Consider the following 23,320-nt stretch of genomic DNA (forward strand, 5'->3'; position numbering starts at 1 on the left):
CAGGCTTACCTTATTTCAACAATCTCAATCCTAGGGAGGACGCTTAACAACTTTCAAAATTTGACTGGACTCAGCTCGAATAATATCCAAAAGAAACCCCTAAGGTTTAGCCCTAGCCCAGACAGACAACTCACTCACTCAAAACCCTAAAAGTAGAGAGAAGAACAGGCAAACAAAAAAGCAAAAAAGAGGGGGTCCCCATTCTAATGGGGCGATGTGTGAAATGGTCACAACACACCCCCTACCGACATCCTAAGGCATACAGGGATGAGATTGAGAAAACTATTCGGGAGCTATTGGATATGGGATTCATCAGACCTAGCTCTAGTCCTTTCGCTTCTTTCATGATCTTGGTGAGCGCATGTGCATTGACTATCTTGCATAAACAAGAAGACAATTAAGAATAGATATCCCATACCGTGCATTGATGAGTTGTTGGATGAGCTCCACGGGGCAGTATATTTTTCAAAGAATGATCTTTTATCAGGATATCATCAAATTGGAGTCCGCGAGGGGGATATCCATAAGACTGCGTTTAGATGCCACTATGGACATTACGAGTTCTTGGTGATGCCTTTTGGCCTCACAAACACTCCTGCTACTTTCTAGTCCTGCATGAATCACAGTTTAAACAAGCAGCGACGTAAGTTTGTAATGGTATTTTTTGATGATATATTGATATATAGCAGATCATGGGAGGATCATTTGAGACACCTAGATGAGGTACTTGGCATTATGGAGTCACAATCCTTATATGCCAAGATGTCCAAATGCAAATTTGGACTTACAAAGATATTATACTTGGGACGTGTGATTGGTGTAGGTGGAGTGAAGGTCCATCAGGAGAAAATACAAGCAATACTTAATTGGCCCTCTCCTAGTAATGTTTTAGAGGAGAGAGGATTTCTCGGATTGTGTGCATACTACAGGAGATTTGTTAGAGGATACTCATAGCTTGCAGCCCCTTTGACATACCTCATTAGGAAGGGTGCTCTTAGATGGACCAAGGAGGCTCAGAGTATTTTTGACAGGCTGAAGCAGGTTATGAGTTCATGTCCAGTATTGGCCCTTCCGGATTTTACTTAGCCTTTTGTGTTAGAGTGCAATGCTTTAGGTGAAGGTATTGGTCCAGTTTTCATGCAGAATCATCATCCTATTGTATATGAGAGCAGGAAACTGAAGGATAATGAGAATTTATACTCCACCTATGACAAAGAAATGCTTGCAATCATACATGTGCTAGCAAACTTTAGACAGTGCCTGGTAGGTGGTAGATTAGTGGTGAGGACGGATCACAATAGTCTGAAGTATTTCTCAGAGCAGAAAGAACTTAGTGAGTGTTTAATATCCCCTATTTATAGGCTGTTAGTTCTCAGGAGCAACATCTATGTTATTACCTTCTATCACGATTAATTGAGCATAAATAACTAATTCTCTGTAATATAACTTATGATGCCATTAAAACCATGCCTAAATCCAAACCAATCTGACCCCATTCCCAGAAGAGGGCTTGGATGCCTAGGGTGCTTGACACCACCTCCTTAATGTAGCCCACATTACCGGAACTCAGTCCATTCACCTTTGGGGCCTGCAGCACAGATTTTAGGAGTCCTTTCACCCTTGGGGCTTTCTGTTGAACTGGTTTTACTCTGCCCTTCCCTAGCAGCACCCATCTCCCTTGGGGAGAAAGAATTAGAACTGGTTAAGAGCTTGAGACTGTAAATATGTCAATATCTCGCTGAGTACACTAACTTCTAATGTATATGAAATAAAGTATGACTGTTATAAATATTGCATATATTAATATTACTATTAAACTCTGCATAAAAACATTATCAGGTTTCATATATTAAGCATACTTATTAAGCACATCCCCATGTATAACACCAAGAACAAGGATGTTACTGCTTGTAACTTAATAACAGTTCTGATCTGATCTGATCTAATCGATGGTGATGTCACTAGATGCTTTGATTCCTTTCCTTTATATCTCTCAATGTAAGAGAGAGGTCATACCTCTTCATCCTGTATCCCCTTTGGCAAGAGACACACCCTTTCCATCATTAGCACCCTTTGAAAGAGTGCAACTCTTCATTATATCTGCCCTTTGCAAGGGACACAACATTTCATGATCAGATCTGCACTTCTGATTCCCAAATGACCACCCCCCCCCACCCCCACCGCTCAAATGAGATTCTCTTCTTCCTTTTATATCTCATGTTTGAGGGAGACACAACTTTTCATTCCATGTCTTTTGACCATTCATTAACTTAATTAAATTTTAATTATATTTAATTATATTCTTTTATGGTTTAATTTGATTTTTTAATTTTTATTCTTTGTATTTAATTTTATTATTATTATTTATTATTAAATTATATTTCAAAGTGGGGACATTACAGGGCGTTAGCAAAAATGGGTTAATAAAATTCAGGCGTATGGCTTTGACATCAAATATGTCAAAGGCAAGAAAAATATTGTTGCTGATGCACTCTCCAGGAAACCTTTAGTTGCTGCACTGTGTTCTTTGTGTGAGATTTCAGCTGATTGGAAATCTTAACTTTTAGTTGAGTACTCTAAAAATCAGCAAGCATGCGAGATTTTTGATGGGCAATTTCAGGATGATAGGTATACAATGGATGATGATGTGATATACTACAAAAACATAATTTATTTGGATCTTGAATCCAAATTAAAAGATTAGATCTTATGAGCCATTCATGATACACCAATGATAGGACATCCAAGATATTGCAAGGCATACAAACAAATACGGGAGAGATTCACTTGGAAGGGTCTCAAAGAAGAAGTCTTGCGCTATGTTCGGGAATGTGTGACTTGTCAACAAAACAAGTCAGAGCATACATTTCCCGCTGGTTTGTTGCAACCATTGCCTATTCCAAAGTAGAAATGGATAGGAATATCCATGGATTTTATCACTGGTCTTCCGAGGGTACAAGGGAAAGACTGTATCAATGTAGTAGTGGATTGGTTGATGAAATATGCACATTTCTTTCCTATTGCAGTTGACTACACAGCTTCGCAGGTAGTCGAGGTGTTTCGTCTCCATGGTCTTCCTGAGACTATTGTTAGTTATCAGGACAAGAAGTTCATGAGTACTTTCTGGAAGGAGTTATTCTGACTTATAGGCACAGAGTTGACTCCCGATACTAGTTACCACCCCGAGACAGATGGACAAATAGAGGTAGTCAACAAATGGATTGAGGGGTACTTACGTAACTATGCTTCAGGACAACAAAGAGCATGGGTACGCTGGTTATATCTGGGAGAGTATTGCTACAACATTACACATCATATGTCTATTGACATGACTCCTTTCCATGCCTTATATGGATATGATGCGTTGTCCTTCGTGGATTTGGCACTAAGAGACAGTAGAGTGCCACTGGCTCATGATTGGCTTCAGGAAAGTCAAGACATCCTTAAGATGCTTAAGGATATCATATAGCATGCACAAAATTAGCAAAAGATATATACTAATCGACATAGGGTGGAGAAGGCTTTTGAGATTGGTGGTATGGTATTTTTGCATCTACAACCTTACCGACAGAGCACTCTTAAGAAAAGCGGAGTGAAAAAGCTCAGACCCTGCTTCTATGGGCATACAGAGTACTGAGGAGGATTGGGGAGGTTGCCTATGAGATTGAGCTGCCTCATGAGAGCAAGATTCACAATGTTTTCTATGTGTCTTGCCTAAATAAAGCCCTTGGACAGCATATAATGACTTCACCAGAGTTACCTCCATTAGATGAAGAGGGCAGATTGATAATGATACCAGCTAAGGTCCTAGATATGCGTGAGAGGAGGTTGAAGAATAGAGTGATCCGGGAGTATTTGGTGCAATGGAAAGACTTGCCTATAGAGGATGACGGATGGGAAGGGGAAGTAATTCTACAACATCCAACATTGCGTTTGCTCGAGGGCAAGCAATCTCAGGGAGGGAGGACTGTAATGTCCCCTCTTTCCTAGTAGATCATTTAGAATCAAAGATTCACCTGTTATCCATCTCCGCAGGTGAAATTCAGTGGATAGGAGATGTCAGTGCTACCAAGGGGGATTCATACTTAGCCATTTTTGGCCTCGGATAGCTTATTTCATATGTACTTTATGATATTTCATTATAAAGCTCTTTATACTAAAAATAGAATTATTAAATTTCAACTTAAAATCATAAATTCACCTTGGCACACCTAACTAGGCAAGTTTGTTTTAAAAAGGTGGGCAAAATTCAATGAATAATAGACCCTCAAGCATGGACACAGCCTAGAAGGAGAATATTCCAAGTTTTGAAGGCATCTAGAACCCTAAAGTGGACGTCCAGGGTTGGAGGTTGATAAAAAGTGTTGAAAGCTTTCATTTTTGCATTTGATGATTCAATTTTTCAGTGTTCTTTGAGAATTTGAGCTCTGCAAACTTTGAACAGAAGCAGATCTACATTGGGGAACGAAATTTCCTCAATATCAGGTGAGCTTGGATGAAATCCCAAGTCACAAAACTGAGGAATTCATCCAGAATTTCTGTTTGGGCTACAAAATCAGACTTTATCAGCAATTGGAGACCTGTAGCAGCAAGGAAATCAGTTTTAAGAAGCAACCAAAGGCAGCCACAACCATTTCCAGCACCCACGTGGCCATTCCTTGCAGGCCGTACCACTTTGGAGGCAGCTGTGGCGTCAATTTGTTCATACAGCAGCAATTAGGGTTAGGAAAAGGAAGGAAATTCACATCAGCAATTCTTTGTGGAAAATTAGGCAAATTCAGTGATCTTGATAGAACCTGTATCAGATTTTCTTATTTCTTCAATAAAAGTTTTAGATAATTTTAGTAGAAGCAAATAAAGCACATTGGAGGAGCTGAAACCACTTGGGCACTCCTAATTTGCGAATTCTTTTAGATCCCTCAATAAAACAGACATTTCCAGGCGTTGGACTCCTGGTATGCCTAATGCATTTCTAATGACTTAAATCTTCCAAATTTGAAATTTATTGTTTGCTGATATAAAAATCAGAATTCGGAAATTGTATATCAGTCTTTTATTTTCTTATATTTTGCATCCAAAATCATTCCTTCGTTGAAAACAAAACAAGCATTAAACCTAAACAAAATTCCTGGAAACAAAACGCAAGTCAAAGCACCAAAAAAACATCCCCTAAAACCCCAATTAGCAAATGGAAAATCAGAAAATTTCAGATCAGGGCAGAAAGGGAATCTTTCAGGGAATTTGAGTACTAATGGTGCACTAAGAGAAGTATTGCCTAGCTAATCTATCTGCTCTATTATGTAACTACTAGTGATCAATATGGAGGCTTTAGAGCCTCCAGACTCATCCAATATGGATCTGCATTATAGGGTGATGACCTCATGAAGAAAAAGAGCCAGGCACTACTGGTTTGAATTCTGAAGAAAGTAGATAGATTATTGCTTGAGCCCTTTTAGAGGTATTGATATCTTCTCCAAATTTCTTAGTAAATGGGGCATTTAAAAATGAATTGTTCCTCAATTTCCATGTCTTGGAGGGAGCAAAGGTGGCAGATCTGAGATTCTACAGCTTGTGTGTGGCTTTGCCATTATTATAAACAACACTAGGAGATGACCTCACTAGAGATACTCAAGTGAGGGATTCTATTGTGATGCTAGATGACAGAAGACAAAACGTGGTGGAGAACTAGAAGCCAAGAATAAATTTTAGATAACATTCGTTTAGATCTTTGAATAGAGTATTTCATTTACAAAAAAATTGTTAACTGCAATCACATGATTTTCCAATTATCTTATTTGGGTGCTTGGATTGGAAGTAACTTTTTGGCAATTTTCGATAGAAAAAACATGGAAATCCTTAATCATAGGTTACATTGAATTCAAGGAATTTTGATCACATTTTGGCAGAATAATGTTGCACATAGGTAGAGAGGAAATTCTTTCACTTTGCTTCTGATTGATATTATTGAGTTTTTTTCTTTTTTGAGAAAATGGAAACCACAAGTAGTTGTATAACAACTCCAGAAAGAAAGGTCTTATGTTTGTTGTTATTGGTGGTGGATCATGAAAAGAAATACATATTTTTTGTTACTGTCATATGATGTTGTAACATCTTTTCACGTAGGTATTTAATAGCTACATTGTTATCTTGTGTGATCTGATAAATTGTGTAACACTGTTTGGCTGAATGTTAAATTAAAAAATCCTGTGATGGTAAAACTCATTTCAATAATGGTGTAATAGTAAGCTCACAATGCAATGTAAATTTAAACTGACTTTAATGTGTCAGGTTGTGCAAAGTAACACTCACTTTAGTACTCTGTTTGTGGTCACTTCAATATACTGGGTTCATTAGTACTTTTATTGCAAGAATGATCACTGCTCAAATATTTGAATATTTGATCTTAAATTGTTATTGACACTTCTGGGCTGGACGTCACTTCATCTGGTGGAGATCTTTATATTTTAAAAGCTTGCTTTAATATTATTTACAGTAACTGAATTCACATAAAAATTCCAAATGCAATTGACAACTGCTTTTATTTATGAATTTCAAGGGCTGAAAACTGCAATTCAGTTGACATTTGACAGGCACAAACATTATTGTAACCACATGATATATTTTCATTGCCATTCTTTGTCAGTAGTCGTTACTGATTTTCTTTTCATCTCTTCAAAAGTTAAAAATAGTGAAATTGCCTGCAATTTGCCTGATTGAATGCACTTGCATAAATGACATGACCCTTCAGGAATGATTGATGAAGAGAGTGCATGAATGCTATCTGCTATTTGATGAAGTAATTAAATAGTTTTTAGTACTTCTTGCATTGAAATAGAAATATCCGATCAGAGGTGAGAATGGGAGACTTCAAATTTTTTATGTCTTTGAAACTTTGTGGTTTTCAGTACCTTTGATACCAGCAGAGGCTATTGAAAGCTATAATATAAAGAAACTACTCTTGTGACTATTAATATATGGTACATGTGTTCAAGATCCAATTAATAAGTTTTTTGCTTTATCTTGTTCAAGTTTAAAATGGTTTTCAGGTAAGTTAGGTCTTTTCTTAGAAATTGATGTTGGCATAGTGTGTATATTTGTTGCTACACAGATGAAGGAAGACTTAAGGAGTTTGGACTGAAGTCAATGTGGAAGAGCCCCAATGGCACAATAAGGAACATACTGAATGGTAATTGTTCTTATTTACCCATTTAGACCTTTCAGTGTATCATTTGAAAGAAAGTTACATGTACATGTCAAAGGCTTATTCCCCTTCCATTTCTGCCACTCATATGAGCCTACAAGATTGATCAGTGCCTGAATTGTTTTTCTTTTTTGTTTTTGTTGGTCGCTGAATTAATATCTTTTATCATGAACATCGGTTGTCACAAGGTGTTACATTTTTGTTAGGTATTGGTAGGAACTGCATTTTTATTAAAAGTACTCTTTTCTTTTTATGGCTCCTAAATTTCACACTTTGCAGTCTACTATCTCATTCTTGTTTTATGTTTTCTATATACTTAATTTACACCCATTCTGGTTAAACCATTTAGTTGTGCCATGCAGCATTTCTATCTGAAATGTCAACTCTGATGATGCTCGTGCCAATGATTTTGGTTCATCTTTTTATCAAGTTTCTTGTTTTCTCAAGTTGTCCTTTTCCATGTGTTATATTTTTTTTACATTTCTAAATTTTGTTTAGATATTCCTTTAACTTTGAACAATCAGGGGAGTAGAGATGCTTACTCTGTTTTTTTAATTTGGTGCTCTAGTTTCTGCACCTGCCATCCCTTCCTTCTATGCTTTCTTAGTTTTTCTTCATTCAGATCCCTTATTCATTGCTCAAGCCTAGTGAACTCCCATAATTCTATTTCCAGTTGGGCACATCTTAATTCACTGTGGTATCTTATAGGATGTAGGATTTGATATTAAACATGTTTGTTATGAACTTTTTTGGGATGTTTTTGAATTGTCTATATATTTGTATTTAACTCTTGCTTACCGACATTTATTACCAATATAAGTTGGTCCACGTTATGAGAAAGCTAGGCAAGATGTCACATTTTATTAGAATGCTAAAATTATTTTTAAGCATCATTTACTTTTTGGAATATAAGAAACTCATATTTTCTCCTTGAATCTGCTCTATTTTGCATATTTAACATTTTTTTTAGTTTTTCTTGGAGTCTTGCTTTTTTCATAAATACTAATAAGATCTATTATTCTATAGAATTGGTGGGCACACAGGTTTTTTGTGGAGTGAAAAAATGATTTTTTTTTGTTTTGTTGGTGCTTGTCTGTAAGAACCCCGTTGGTTCTAACTTCCCCGAAATGCTAATTCGGATTTGTTTTTGTATTTTCGAGGGTTTTGAACAAATTTAAATAAAAATTTGACAAGTGCACTAGACAAGAATTACTCAAAACTGAATTGAAACAAAATTGAGAGCAACTGCAACTATATTATGAATAAGATAACTGCTGCAAATGAAACTAATACATAAAACATACTCGTAGTTTCTCAACTTATTTAAATTAAAGGATTCTGGAGTTTGCCAGCCAAAACTGGGAAACTAACCAAAATAGGCATACAAGTCCAGATTATGATTTCTCTGAGCCAGAAAGTTGATAAAGTAGCTTGAATAGGCTAGGCGTCCAAGGTGGAGCAGTCTAAATGCCAAAGGGGAAGGCTTTTCAGCCCTCCAAATTCCACGCCCTTTTCCAGATTCCCACGTGCCTGGCTGATGGTGTACGGCCAGCCCAAGAAAATGTACGGCCTGCTTATTTGATGCCATTGCCAACTATTGCTGATTGGGGCGACTAAGTCCGAAATCCCTTTCCTAATTGTAAAATCTGCAAATAACTGAAAATAAGAAACTTTGATGAAGCACAATAAGACTCTAGGATGAAGCCCTCTCAATTTGCAATAATTCAACTAATCTTTCACAGCCTCAGAATCACAGATCCATTAGGAATGAACGTTCTTCAATAGCAAACCCTATCAAAACCTTGTCTCAGAAAATCCACAGAGCAAAATCAAGCAATGTTAAATAATAAATAATAGAGTTTGAATTGCCTTCATTTTCCTTATAACCCCCAAATGACACAATTTTCAAGAAGTACGCCCAAATGCATTTTAAATACATTAAAATGTATTTAATTAGCTTTGCATAGTTTAATAATCAACTTGGACGCCCAAATTCACTTAAGTGATTTAATAAAAATCCCTTTATAATATTAAGTGGCTTTTAATTTAATAAAGTCACTTTATGACTTTATAATAACCATATAAGTTAATTAAATAACTTAACCACTAAAATATTAATATCTCTTTCATTATTCAGTCTTTTGACGTGCCATCTGATGTTGGAGTCAACACTGAATAACCCCCATGTGTCTAGGTGCCCTGACTAAAAATAGCACAACTGCCAGATTGACTTACTCCCTCAACTAAGCTCACACATTGACTGCTAAGGCCCTGGAACTGAACCCAAGATTGAACTGAAGAAGTGGAATTGCCACTGAGACTCTCTATCCAAAACGTTAGCCTACGAGAGTCCAAAATAATAGGCTAACCCATCAGTCACTGAAACTAACTAGAGTGGGGACATTAGATTGTCAACATGTATGGAAAGATTTTTTGAATTTGTATTTATCTACATACTTTTGAGTTGATATAACATCATAAAAATAATAACAACAAAGAAAACAGGCATGTGTCGATCATTGGATGAAATGGGTTACTGCTGAATGTTTACTGTATAAACCCATTCGCTGCACATGGTAGCTATACATCTCTGTCCAAAAATGTTGTTGGGGATTTTTTGTGCATATTGTAATGACTGTTATTCTTGTACCATAGAATGGTCCAACAGCTACATTGCTTTACACAAGTTATAGTTGTCATGTATAATAATGTGAAAATGTAACTGATCATAAATAATGTGTCATGTGACCAAGATAACATAGAAAGTAATAGTTAGTGGCTAGGTAGTTAAGCCACTATAATCATGCAGTGTTGTACATTCGTAATGAGATAATAGCTTATATGAGAGATTGTGAGGATACGCAGGTCCAAATTGGGATAGTTGTATGCTTGATATTTTTTTTCTGTAGTATTCCATATTAAATTATCTTCTTTCCATTTGATAATGGAAAGTATTTGATAGTACAGCTAACAAACTCTCTTCCAGCGAAGTCAGAAGATGGAATTAGACCATTTCTATGCCCATCACTCTATTGTATGCTTTTGAGTATGATGAAAGTGGTACTACTTTTATTTCCATCCAAAAAGAAGGAATGTGACCTTTGATGAAACATCTTTTCTTCAACTTGTCAGTTGGTCCTTTTTCCAATTTTACTAACAACTTTTTGGGCAACAATTATAGCCCTCACATGCTTGTGTTTTTCTTGTTGGGTGTTGTGAATTTTGGCAATAATTTAATTGTCATCCCAAAGTAATCTAAATTCTTCTTTGAAAGCCTTCTATAATTTCTCCCATTTATTCACTCGTCTGGTTGAATCTCAGTGTACTAGTCAAAAGTGCTACACCTATAAGGGTGGCTAGGAATGATCCTAATCAATAATTTTTATCATTATGTCTTTTTGGTGCCAAAATAGTTTCACAAGTTTTGTAGTCCCATGGGATCTTCAAATCCATCTTTGGTCAACATAGGCAGATTTTAACTCTCTACGCTTGGGCTTGCTAGTGAATTCACCATGGCTTGACCTTGATGTGAATCCAAGGACTAGAACCTTCTTCTCAAGAAGCTGTATTTTTGATGTTTTGGTGCTTTCCTAGCATTTTCACACATGTGAGAATCCTCTAGTCTTCTAAAGATTTTAGTAATCTTTGCTTTAGTGATTGCCCTTAGATTCTCTTTTCTCTGCTGAAAACCTTTGCTTTAGTGTTTTTGACTTAGTTTGTTGTTTGATCAACAACTCTTTGTTACCACATAGTTCTCTCTCTCTCTCTCTCTCTCTCTCTCTCTCTCTCTCTCTTTTTGAAGACTTCATCTCAAGATGAAGACTTTCCTTGTATATAGAAGTCTTTGTTGATTGCTTGGATTGTGTTATGCCCCCTTTTTGGGACGATGTGGTTTATGATTGGATTAGCCTATTATTGGCCCTCGTAGGCTAAGACAGATGGTTAGAGAGTCCCAGTTGGCAGTGCAGGAGGCTTATTCCCTTTCCGGAGGTCAGAAGTGTTCAGGATTGCTCTTCGTTTGGTTCAGTTTGGCCTTTGTTTGACTCAGTTTTTTACACTTACTATTTATAGGAAGTCAGTGATTGATTGAGAGGGACCCTTTCTATTTTTAGCAAGGCAAATGGATGCGTAGTGGATGCAGTGGTTGAATTCCTGGTTCAGACGAAATCGAGAAATAATGAGTATTAATGGAGTTATGTTATTTTTAATTATTAGTAAAGTAATCCTTTATTAATAATTAATTGTTGAAGGCATATTATAAGGTCTTTATTTGCACTTATTTATTGACGGTCAAGTTATCATTAAAAGGGGACCAGTTATTTAACTTATTTATGGGCACCTATTCCAAGGTGATAAAATATTAAATATTTAAGTGCAAAGTTAAAAACATTTAAATGCTCATTAATGTGCTTTTTGGAAGGAATCGACTGGTTGATATATATATATTTTGCATTGGGAAATGGAATGATTATTCTTGAGTATTGTTTATGACATTTTATTTTTGAAAACCGGAGGGCAAGGATTTCTGCCTGCTTCCAGCCATTGGAGAACGCCAACTCTTCAATGTGTTTGCAATTTTGATGCTGTGAAATACCAGCAAAATTATTGCTATCTGTGGGCTTCATATAGAGGTCCAGATTGTGCATATTGGTGAAAAATCCCAAAGGGCTTACAAGGGTTTGATGTGCTGCTACAGTACTGTGAATAGTGACGCTACAGTACCCACTACAGTAGGCACTACAGTACACGTGAACAGTGCCACGCTACAGTACACGTGAATAGTGATATCTATGAAATCTGCAGTTTAGTGTCGTGGAAGGGATTATATTCTGGATTTTACAAGGGTTCAGGAGTTGATTAGCAGACTATTGCGAGATCTTTCATTGGAGACTATTTGATTGCTGCCATCTGGTCATTATTCCAGGTTCTTAATGTCTGCATCTGTACTGCAGTTGTAATTGCTGCTAATATTTGCCATTGCATAATAATCAAGTCAGTCGATTCTCATTGCAAGCCAAAGTTTTGGTGATTAGATTATAATCAGCTTATACATCATTGTATATGAAAGGAAATTGAGGTTGCCTATGATATGTTTGTTATAATACCTTCTTGCTGTAGATGTTCATTTGCATGGGTGAGTTGCTTGCCAAGTGTTCGCCTTAATGTCCCTTGGCTGTAGATGCTTACCAGCTATCTTATTGCATTAATAGGTTGCATGGGAAGTTTACTAGTGCTGTAGCTTACCATTGTATGGTTAGTTTGTATACTAAGTGTTCGAAAAATTAACTATCAGCTGTAGATGTCAATTTCAGTCAATTATCATTATTGCAGAAGACTAAAAGATACTTGCATTGTTTCTCCATCTAGTTTCAGTCATTTGAATACTTTCATTTGAGTCTATTTCAGTTTGTGTAAACTTTATATGCCATTCAAATACAAACAAACAAGTATACAGCAGTTGTGGAGAAGAATTGACAAGTGTTTGACAAAATGTCTGAGTGCTGAAAGAAGAGAAATAAGTCAGATTTATTCAAAAAACACAAAAAAATCACAAAACATCAAAACAAAACATACAAACCAACAGAGTTCAGGAGTAAACAACTCTACAAGGGGGTGGGATAATACAAATTGAACTTGGTTTGTGAGATCCACCCACACTTCTTTTGGAAGGGCAAGATATTTGGCAATGTCAACGTAATCTTCCTCCTTATGCTCTAGGTTATTGTTTGTAGTTAGTAGGATGTTTTGGTGTCTTCTTTATTGACTATGGCTTGGACTCACGCTTCGGCTCCAACTTTTGCTTCAACTTTCTACTTGGCTGACTTTGATGGATTTTAGGCATTGGCTGCTTCACACAACCTCCTTCATTCTTGTTCCACTGGTCAAAGCGATTGTATGATTTCTTGATTGTCCCCTTAAATACGCTCTAATCTTCTCCATTCTTTGTTTAGGATTTCTAGTATAGTTGTCAAAAAGTGTTGGCAGATGCTCGTTCTTTATGAATATGACCTTTGTTATAGGCAATGAGACCAAATGTTTACTACTAAATAATAATATTACAGATGAAATTTAACAATGCATGCTATATATTTGTAGATGAAAATGATTGAATGCTTTATTTTCAGTAGTGCTTGTAAAATCTAATTGTAGACTCGGAAGGATTGTGTGTACAATCCATAGTTGAAAATCTCGGACTTGGCAAACCAAAAATTTGGACTCGGACTCGGACTCGGACTCGTGAAAGACTCGCGAAAGACGCGGCAAAAAAAAAAACTGTAGTTTTACAAAAAAACAATAAAGAAATTAATGCATCTAGAGAACATAAGTGCCATAATTGACACATTACACATGTCATATGATCTACAAACACGCAATATTTGAAATTTCATCATTCATGGTAGCATATTCAAGTTTCAAGTTTCAACTCTAAAATGTATAATGGCAGCATAAGTATATAAATGTTCACAAAATTACATATAATGATATGTCCAAGTCCAACTCCAAATGTGAAAAACAACAATGTGAATGAACAAACCAAAGAGAAGACTACATCTTCCTCTTTGTATTTTTCCTAATATAGCTCAATTTTTCAGGCCTTGAGCTAGAAGTAGTAGCAGTGGGTGTTGTGGTATCTAAATGGTGAGATGATTCTTCTTCAAAGTCAAAGTCCTCATCATCGTCCTCATCTTCGTCCTCATCTTTATCCTCCATTTCATCCAATCTTGCTCCTTCTGCATCTTGTGCTGCTCCTCTCTCTATTTCTGCAATTTCTTCTTCGGTAAGGAGGACATCGTCACTATCATTTTGTTCATTCATGGTCCAATCACCATGTGGATCAATTTCATGCAAGTCAATGGCCTCATGTGAAACACCCTCCACTTGTCTAACTCGAAGGCGAAGGTTGTACTGAACAAATACTAGATCATTGAGCCACGTTTGTGACAATCTATTTCTCTTCTTTGTGTGAATGCTCTCAAATACACTCCAATTTCGTTCACACCCAGAAGCATTGCATGGCTGAGACAAAACACGGATAGCTATCTTTTGAAGATTAGGTGTGCCAGCACCATAATTCTCCCACCATAAATCTACAAAAAACATTTAGAAATATTAGAATTGAGAAAAAAATGTAACAATCAAGTTTGTAGGTTTTTTCTTGCACTATTGAACTAAGTTACTAAATTTTTTACCTGGTTGTTGTTTTCCTCTCCTATCAATTGCTAGTTGTGATGAGAAGAGTCTTCCCTTTGCACTTTTGTAGATCTTGAACAATGAACATTTCCAAATTCAGAAATAGATAGTCAAAGTGTCAAACTCAAATTCAATAATTAACATTTCCGAATTCATAAATAAAGATAGAGCAATTGCAAATGTCAAATCTCACCTCCAACTCATCAAGAACCTTGTCTCTCAACTCAGGATCAGGTGTCATGTTATCAATGCATGTAATAACACCTGCCATGACCTCCTCATCAGTCCTAAATGAATCAGAGAAGTAGAATTTCGGGTTTAAAAAGTAGGCGAAGGCATGTATCGGTTGGTGGAGTTGGTTTGTCCACCTACGATCAATGATGCGCCAAAGGATTTCACATTTTCTTGTATTTCCACGATAGTAATGTGAAATGGCCTCTTTGGCCCTATCCATGGCCTTATAAATGAAACCCATTGGCATGCCCTCTCCATCCACCATACGAAGAACCCTTACCAAAGGTTCTGTCACCTAAAAAAATGAAAACAAATTTTAAATTAGTACAAAATCAACCCTTAAAAAATAAAATCAGCAAATAGACAAGATTGTATAAACTTTACTTTTGTGTTTGTTACTTACCGTAGTCAACTCCTCTCCACTTTTATTGAACCCTTCATCAAAAACAATGCTCACAATCTTCTCTGCTTCAAGTCTTTTGGAGTATGTAGACCCCAACCAAGCATTTGACACAAACATCTGCTTAAGATGAGGAATGACACTAAGAATGCTCTGCAAAGTGATGAAGTGGCTAGCAAATCGTGTCACTCCAGGTCGCACAAGGCCCTTGCCATTTGTGTGTTTTCTCATCAAAGCAAGCACCCAAGTATGGTTGTAGATGAATTTGGTGACACTTCTTGCATCTTCAACCACCTTCTTCACCCATCCAATCTTCCCAATGTCCTCTAGCATCAAGTCCAAGCAATGTGCAGCACAAGGACTCCATGTAATCGAAGGATGCCTCTCCATAAGCATTCTACCTGCAGATACATATGCAACTGCATTATCTGTGATAATTTGGACAACATTCTCAACTCCAACTTCCTGAACCACACCATCCAACAGATTACACAAAGTCTTTGCATTTTTTATTTCATTTGAGGCATCAACAAACTTTATGAATACCATTGCACCATTTGAAGCCACCAAGAAGTTGAGAAGAGTCCTATTCCATCCATTTGTCCATCCATCAGATAAAATGCTACATCCTTTTCTCTTCCAATACCTTTTTTGATCATCAACCACACCTTGTGTATTTTGCACAACTTTCTCTAGCAATGGCCCATTGAAGTCATAACCTGTTGGGGCCTTAAACCCTTACTCGCAACTGTTACTGCATTAACAAAACCTTCCCAATACACATTGTTTGCTGCATTGAAAGATAGATTATCCAAAAGTTTGAAGCTGCTATCCGTGCTTGTTCATGCTTGTTCAAGTGAAGGTTGTGCACCTGGAACATTGCGTGGTACAAAAAAATTAGGGTCTGATCTAACAGGAGTGCCACTAGTCTCACCCTCATTGTCACCAAAAGATGAAAGTGACTGATGACCCCGAGTGTGACCAATGGGACCCGAAGTGGACAATGTGGGATTCATTGCAGCTGCCATGGCTTCTCTTGTTTTTTGCCTTTCTTCCTTATGCATATCATTTTCAGCAAGAATGGCCTTCATCTCTCTAATAATTTCAGGAGTTGATTTGGGGCATGCCTCCACACCATATCCAGGTATTTGTGCAAGGTGGCATTTTAATCTATTGATTCCACCAGTCATCCATTTTGTACATTCGGTGCAAGTGACCTCCCCCTTTTTGCTTCCTGCAATCCCATATTTCCATGCTTTATCTCTTTGTCTTCCTGACCTTGGGGTTGCCCTTGGAGTTGAACTTGCCATTGCTGATTTAACATGAAAATAAAAAAATCAGCAGGGTTTTATGGAAAATCAACAAAAAAAATGACAATGAATCATTTGGGAAAAATAGCATTCAAAAACAAGAAAAAAAAATGAGGAAATAACTTAGGAAAGGAAATAGAAATTTTTTTGGCAGCATATCTCCTTGTTTTTCAAGATTTTTTTGAGTTTCAAAACATTGAAATGATTCAAATGAAAAAAAAAGAAAGAGAAAAAATCCTTACCTATATCTCTCTTGCTGATTTTTTCTTCTTCCCTCTACTCCTTCAAACCCTACAAACCTGCTATAACCAAAGAAAAACAAAAATGATGTGAAAAATTAAAAAAAAAAGCTGTGTTTTAACCCTTTACGGGTGTAATTTCTGGGTCCGCGAGTCCCTGCGAAAGACTCGCGAGTCCGAGCAAAAGACTCGTGCGATTCTTTGTGAAAGACGCGCGAGTCTTCCGTAGGGACTCGCCTCACGAGTCCTTGGCGAGTTGACTCGGGGCTCCCAAGGACTCGCGAGTCCGTGATATTTTAAACTATGGTACAATCAGATTACCTTCCTTGACTATGAGAAGCCTATTTATAGTACTTGATAGTTGCCAAGTAGAACATGACTATCAACAACCATTGACAAGCCAATAAGTAATTAATATAGCTGGGCAAACATATCAACAAAATGTTACGAAGTCATTATATACTAACTGCACATCCTTCGACAAATTTCTTAATATGAATTGCATCCTCTAAGATTAGTAGGGAATACAAAAAAATCACTCTTTAGACTATGTTGGCTACATTGAGCATGGTTTGGGTCATTGGTGCCATACTGTATGAATTGTTACAAATTACCAAGAGGCCTCTATAGGGTTTGTTGAGGAAATTGTACTAAAATAGAATCCCTATGGTAGCAAGAAGAATTACTTGGCCTAAAGAGTGTTTGTGCAATGGAAGAGTTAAATTCTTCTTGAGAGTGGTGTGGCTCTAGTTCTATAACTGGCTAAAACTCCACTTATTGGAGTGGCCTTGGCGGGTCTACTACAGTTGGAAGTATAGGTATTTTAGTGAGTGTGGCTTGTATAAGTAATATTCAGTGTGTCAGTAGGAGCACCTAACTGATCAAACCAATCTTCTGTGTGGTGGGCCTCATTTGATTGTTGGAGGATAGGTGTGTGAGGAGCAAATGTAGGAGCAAGTGTTTGGCTGCCCTCTAGCTACCAAGGTTCCCCCTTCTACTCAGTATCCTCTACACTATCTGTATCATCCTCTTTCAAGGTTTTGTATGCTTCTCTCTCTATGTTTTTTGGTGATGCTTCAGCTATCCTTTATAGCTTCTTCTTGGCTGTTGATATATGTGAACTGTGCTCCTATTGATTTCCATTTGAAGATAAATGAACAACTCAATTCATAGGAACTGGAAGTATCTGTTTATAGATTGCCATTAGGTAGTGACTGAGTGAGCATTGCATCTAAAAATACCCTAATGGTATGTTGATTCATATAATAGCATGTGTTTGCGGAAAAAATATCATACACTCAAGCATATAGCAAATCTCCTCAATTGTATAACTCTCCCTGGCTTAGCCCAATCATATAATTTTTCATCCATATTGCAATCTCAAAGATCCATGCAATACCAACCAGCCAGTTCTCAGTAGTGTCCATTACGCAATACCATATTTTTATGGCTAGGTTTTCTTTTTTCTATCCTTTGTTCCATTGTTTGACTTTCTTGCTACCTTCTAGTTGGTTGTACCTTTCCTGCATAGCGTGTAAACATAAAGTTCCCTTTTGTGCTTGGGTTGGGTTATTGTTAGTGAGCTTTTGTATTGATAGTCTAGTTGAAGTTGAAGTTACCCTGAACACTCTAAAATTTTTTTTGGGTGTGTAGGTGATTCAAACTTCTTGATCCATGTAGTGCATGAATAATTCTTGATTTTTTCCATTAAAGCTAGAAACCTTCCAAACTAGATAAGTTTTGAAGTCCTTAGCACAGAAGTAGGGCATCCATAACATTTTGTCTACCTTAATTGTGAAAAGGGAAGTTTTTAGCTCCGCCCATCTTCTTTGTTTACCCTTCAAACCTTTTGATTTTGTTGTTGTTCAACTCTCCCAACACAGGGTTTCAGGTATTGGCCCTGCCTTTTTTTTCCACTACTTCATTCTCTTTGTATTCTGGGTACCACTTGCTGGGTAGAACTATTTGTACCATTCTTTGGGAAGAAGTTGCAGCTTGCATTGGAAGGAGCCAACCTTCCCAAGGTGTGTCATACTTCACACAAGCCTCATCTAAGGGTTTAGTTGTTTCTTTCATCAAATTTTTGGCCTTACAGCTGAGGGTGACATGATGACATCCTTGCATTTTGCTGATTTTTTCCTTTTTCAGCTATAACAGCATTTGAATAAGCAATTTTTTTCACAATATAATATTATTGAAATTGTGGCTGCCACTTATTAATCCTATCTTGGGTCTCTAGATTTTGAAGGTTTGCTTGAAACCCTAGAAATGATGATTTGGATCCTTTGCTAAGTTTAATTATGTGAAGTTATTGAATGCTTTACTTGAAATAAAAATATAATTTAATTATCACCTCTGTTGGGTTTTGCTTTCTATACCGAAGATTTTGTTGATGTTATAGGGAATGGAGATGCCTATGCTCATATAATTCCACAAATTATTGTGGACCGTACAAGTATAATCTTTTTTCTAGCCATACTTCACTTTCAGCAACAAATTGTGTTGTACTCGCTGAACCACTGTACTTTATAGTAGCCAAAATCCAAACTTTGCTAACTAGAACCCACACTGTACTGCTGACTAGAGGTCATACGGTTAATTTGGAATTTGGTCATAGTACAATTAGCAGATTTTCACTCAATTGTTCAACATTACTTCTCTATTTAGAATTTGGATGCCACTCCATCGAGGCTCCTTGCCACATTGTACAGTTGTTTGCAGGCTATTGCATGGCACAATTATTTTGTTTTTCTGCTAGATGGTTTTCTATTACAAAAAGGAAATTCGAGTATTAGTCCACTAATTTATTTGCCATTGTACAACCTTTGTTTATGGTTAAATTAGATATTTGTTGTACAGTTGAGGCTGTGGCCACTATCAGTGAAGTTTACTGTATGGCAAAGCAACTCCAATGTAACCTACAATCGAGCATGGCCATACTATAGATGGTTGCAACTTCAAACAAGGCTGTAAGGGTGATTATCCAAGGGAGCATATAGCTTTAGAGTAGGCGTACAACTGCAAGAAGCAAGGTGGACCCTACTATAGCATGGGACTGTATTGTGATAGTTGGTTGGACTTTCCAATGTTGGGAAATATTTTTTATGGTGTTTCCACACTCTCTATATCACAATTTTGTTTAATCTAAGTTGCTGAATCAACCAATGTTCTTTCCAATTATGGGTACAGTATGTCCTGGAATCAAGTATGTCATAGAATCCCTATGGAATTGAATAGGATTTGCTATTTTGGAGGTTGAGACATTTTTGCAACTTACTAGCTGAATCTGGACAAATTCAATGTTGATGTAGACACTCTATGAAGAAACTGACACAATTCAGTAACTTGGGTGCAATTTTGGTGCTTTTAAAAACTTTTTTGAATGGATAAAAGCTAAAACCTTAGCTGATATTGTTTTGAAAAGTTTAATGTTTTCATATTAGTGTTTCAATACTCCTTCGAGCCTGATAACATAACAAAAAGTTAAAAGTGAACATTGAACACTGGAAAGGGAAACTTGAAATTTAGAAATCCTATGCAAATGCGATTTTGAAGCATAAAAATGTGTTGTGATTGCTCCTACACCTTCAACCAGTATAGAATCTCCACCCTCAATCTCTCACCAAGTAAGATTTCTTTTACTAACGGTTGAGAACTTGTACTCTTGAAAGGAAGATCCAGTATGTACGCCTTGTTTGTAGCACAATTAGGTGCCTCCTACATGGAGTATGGGGCAGTCTTGTATTACTATAAGCCATCTATAGAGCCAAAAACAAATTGCTTGGTATCATGGACTATAAATTTCGATTTCCATTTTCATCATTTAATAAAAATATTATTAAACTGTAAATGTATATCATAACTTTAATAGTAACATATATATTTATAATTTTATAATTAAATTTTATATGAAATCATAAATAATTTTAAGAATTAAACTAGTATATTATATATATCATATAATGATAATATAATATTATGAATTGAAAACTAGTATACGCTATACACATGCAACATTATTAAATATTAATATATATATTTTTCTTAATTTATATATTGCAAACTTAAAGTAAAAGGCCATAAACTAAATTAAAAATAACTAATAATATAATTGCACTAGTTTTTGAGTAATAAATAATAAATAATAAATATAAAATATTAGTTTTAATGTTTTAAAATATTATACAAATTTAAAAATTAGACCTTTATTGTTCAATAATTGTTTTCTAAACTTCTTGTAGAGTATAATGCAACCAGTACTTGCTCCATTGGTCAAGCCATATTCTAAATCGACCCAAGTTCAACTTTATGGATACATGTACAAATAATACAACAAAGAAGGTGTAGGGAGATTTGTTTGGATATGTAGTGTTTGTGATTAGAAGTATGCTAGCTTGTGTAGTTGAGTGAACACCTATTTCTGTGCCATTTCTAACATAAGAATCAAAGTATGTTCGAGAAGGAATGGTAAGGTGTGCCACCTCATTAAATATTAGAATATATTATTGAGCAAGATGAAGTAAATGCAAGAGTTGCCCGTAGTATAAGAATCCTTGAGAAGGGGATCACAAAGGTCCACCTTCTCTATCTCATAGTGTCTTCCTTGATGTTGTAGTAGATGGCCACCCATTTTTGGGTAGGAATGAAGAAGAGCTTGTTAATGTGAAGAGAATGAGGGATCATCAGATAGGGCATTTGAGAATGATGCTCAAGAGATTGCAAATCAAATTGTTGCGAGATGTCTATGCAAACATTTTGTTCTTCAATTTTGTTTGTTTACCATATTTGCAAGATATGTTGAGAAAAGCAAATGAGGCTCTAGGAGGGTACTAAAGATTAGATTATGAGAAGGTAACCAATACCTTACAAGCAAAGCAAGTAAAAAAATATAAACATTTCATTTGCTCCCATTAAGAATTCATGGAAACAAACATGGGTGTCAATTGTTTTTGATGAATGGAAGGATACAAGAAACGATTGTTGATTAATGTGATTGTAGTATTCCTTGAAGAAGCAATCCTTTTGAAAGGTGTGGATTGTGAGGGTTAGGTGATGGATGCACAATTTATTGCCGAATTCTTGTACAATGCATCTAGGAAGTGGGTCCTCAAAATGTTGCCTGAGTCATGATGAACAACACAAAGAATTGTAGAGTGTCAAGTATGTTGGTTGAGACATGATTTTCACATATGTTTTGGAAACCTTGTGTTGTCCACTCAGTCAACCTCATGCTACAAAAGTTGGGCAAAAAAGCAAATTGGATCAATCAAATCTATGTTGAGGCTTAAGAGAACCAAATGTTCATGACAAACCACCATGTTGTAGGTCATTTTTAGATCATTTTCGTGATTAGAGTTGTTGAAGGTAATTGAAAATTTACAATTTTAATTTTTATATATTACTTTAGTAACTACTAGTTACTAATCTATTTAAAAAAATTTAAGTATGCTTATAGCTTTCTTCTTTGTTTTTTTTTAATTTTAATTTTAATTTTTGAATAGGTTGTTGAGATCCAATTTGCATCCAACATAGTTGTCTTGAGACAACTTTTGAAGGTGCAAGAGCCACTTTCTAGCATGGTTAGTAGCCAAAGTTGATCCCTATGGAGGCAATCCAATGGTGAGAGGGCACCAAATGTAAAGTGGATGATCCTAGATGAAATTTGATAGGACCAAGTGGAATATCCTCTTAGTTTCATTGATCCCATCATGAGCATGATCCAGTTTGCTGTTATGGATAAGTTATGTTTGGGATTGGTATATGATGACATTGATGCAATTATTGAGAAAGTAAAATCCATCATAAATAAAAAGGAAAGAAATTTTCTTTAAAGATTTGTAGACAATTTGTGCTGAGTGGTGGAACAAAATGACTACCCCACTACATTTTATTCCTTTTGCATTGATTCCCAAATTTAAAAACATTAAATTTTGTTATTTCATCAAGAGTTCCGCCATATATAGATGAAAGATTCAATGAAGGGTGTAGGAAAGAACTTACTAAACTCTTTCTTGATTTTGAAATGGAGGATTTAGTTACAAATAGAGTTTGTTGAGTTTGGAGACGTTAATAGTCAAAGTGGTTTGGCTCTCTATGACATATATAGGAAGGATGTTCACCTTTGGTGGTACCTCAATAGCCATACATCACCACACCTCTAGACTCTTTTGGTCAAAATTTTATTGCAAGTTTCTTAATTTTTATTATACTCTCTATATTTGAATTGTTTATTTTTATAGAATTATAAATTATTAATTTAAAATTTAAAATTTAAAATTTGATTCACAATTCTTTCACTTTGCTTCATAGGTTGCTAGTTCCTCTTCATGTGAGTAGAATTCGATTACATACTCTATTTGCTTAGTAAAACAAAACCAATTAACAAGTAAGGTAGAAGAGCTAATTTATGTGCATTCCAACTTGTGCCTTATTATTCATAGGCAAAATGAGTACAAGGAACGGGGCATAAAGTTGTGGGATGTTGTAATAACCCCCCGTGTTCTGAAGTTTTAATTTTCTAATTGAGGGATATTTTTTGACTTATGATTTAATTGCTCTTTATTTATTTTTATTTGATGTTTACAGGAGAAATATAATGCTAGAAATAAATTGTGAATTGCAATTTAACTATATGATTTAAAACAACAAACTTCACAGTCAAACGTTTTCTTGCTAGAATTAAATTAGTTAAATATTAACATACCTGAATTGCCTGGAAATAGATAATATATTATTTGCTGATAAT

At 35.9% G+C, this 23,320-nt stretch overlaps 1 protein-coding gene across 1 annotated transcript in view; it reads left to right on the forward strand.

Annotated features, from left to right (window-relative positions):
* LOC131076995 (isocitrate dehydrogenase [NADP]) overlaps positions 1-23,320 on the forward strand; it is a 194,499-nt gene that overhangs the window by 66,675 nt on the left and 104,504 nt on the right. The window contains exon 5 of the mRNA XM_058014357.2: positions 7,109-7,186. Coding sequence (XP_057870340.2) covers positions 7,109-7,186 — 78 coding nt within the window. The remainder of the gene's footprint in view (positions 1-7,108; positions 7,187-23,320) is intronic.

The sequence above is a fragment of the Cryptomeria japonica genome, chromosome 6 (genome assembly GCF_030272615.1).
Source record: "Cryptomeria japonica chromosome 6, Sugi_1.0, whole genome shotgun sequence".
NCBI classification, from domain to species: domain Eukaryota; kingdom Viridiplantae; phylum Streptophyta; class Pinopsida; order Cupressales; family Cupressaceae; genus Cryptomeria; species Cryptomeria japonica.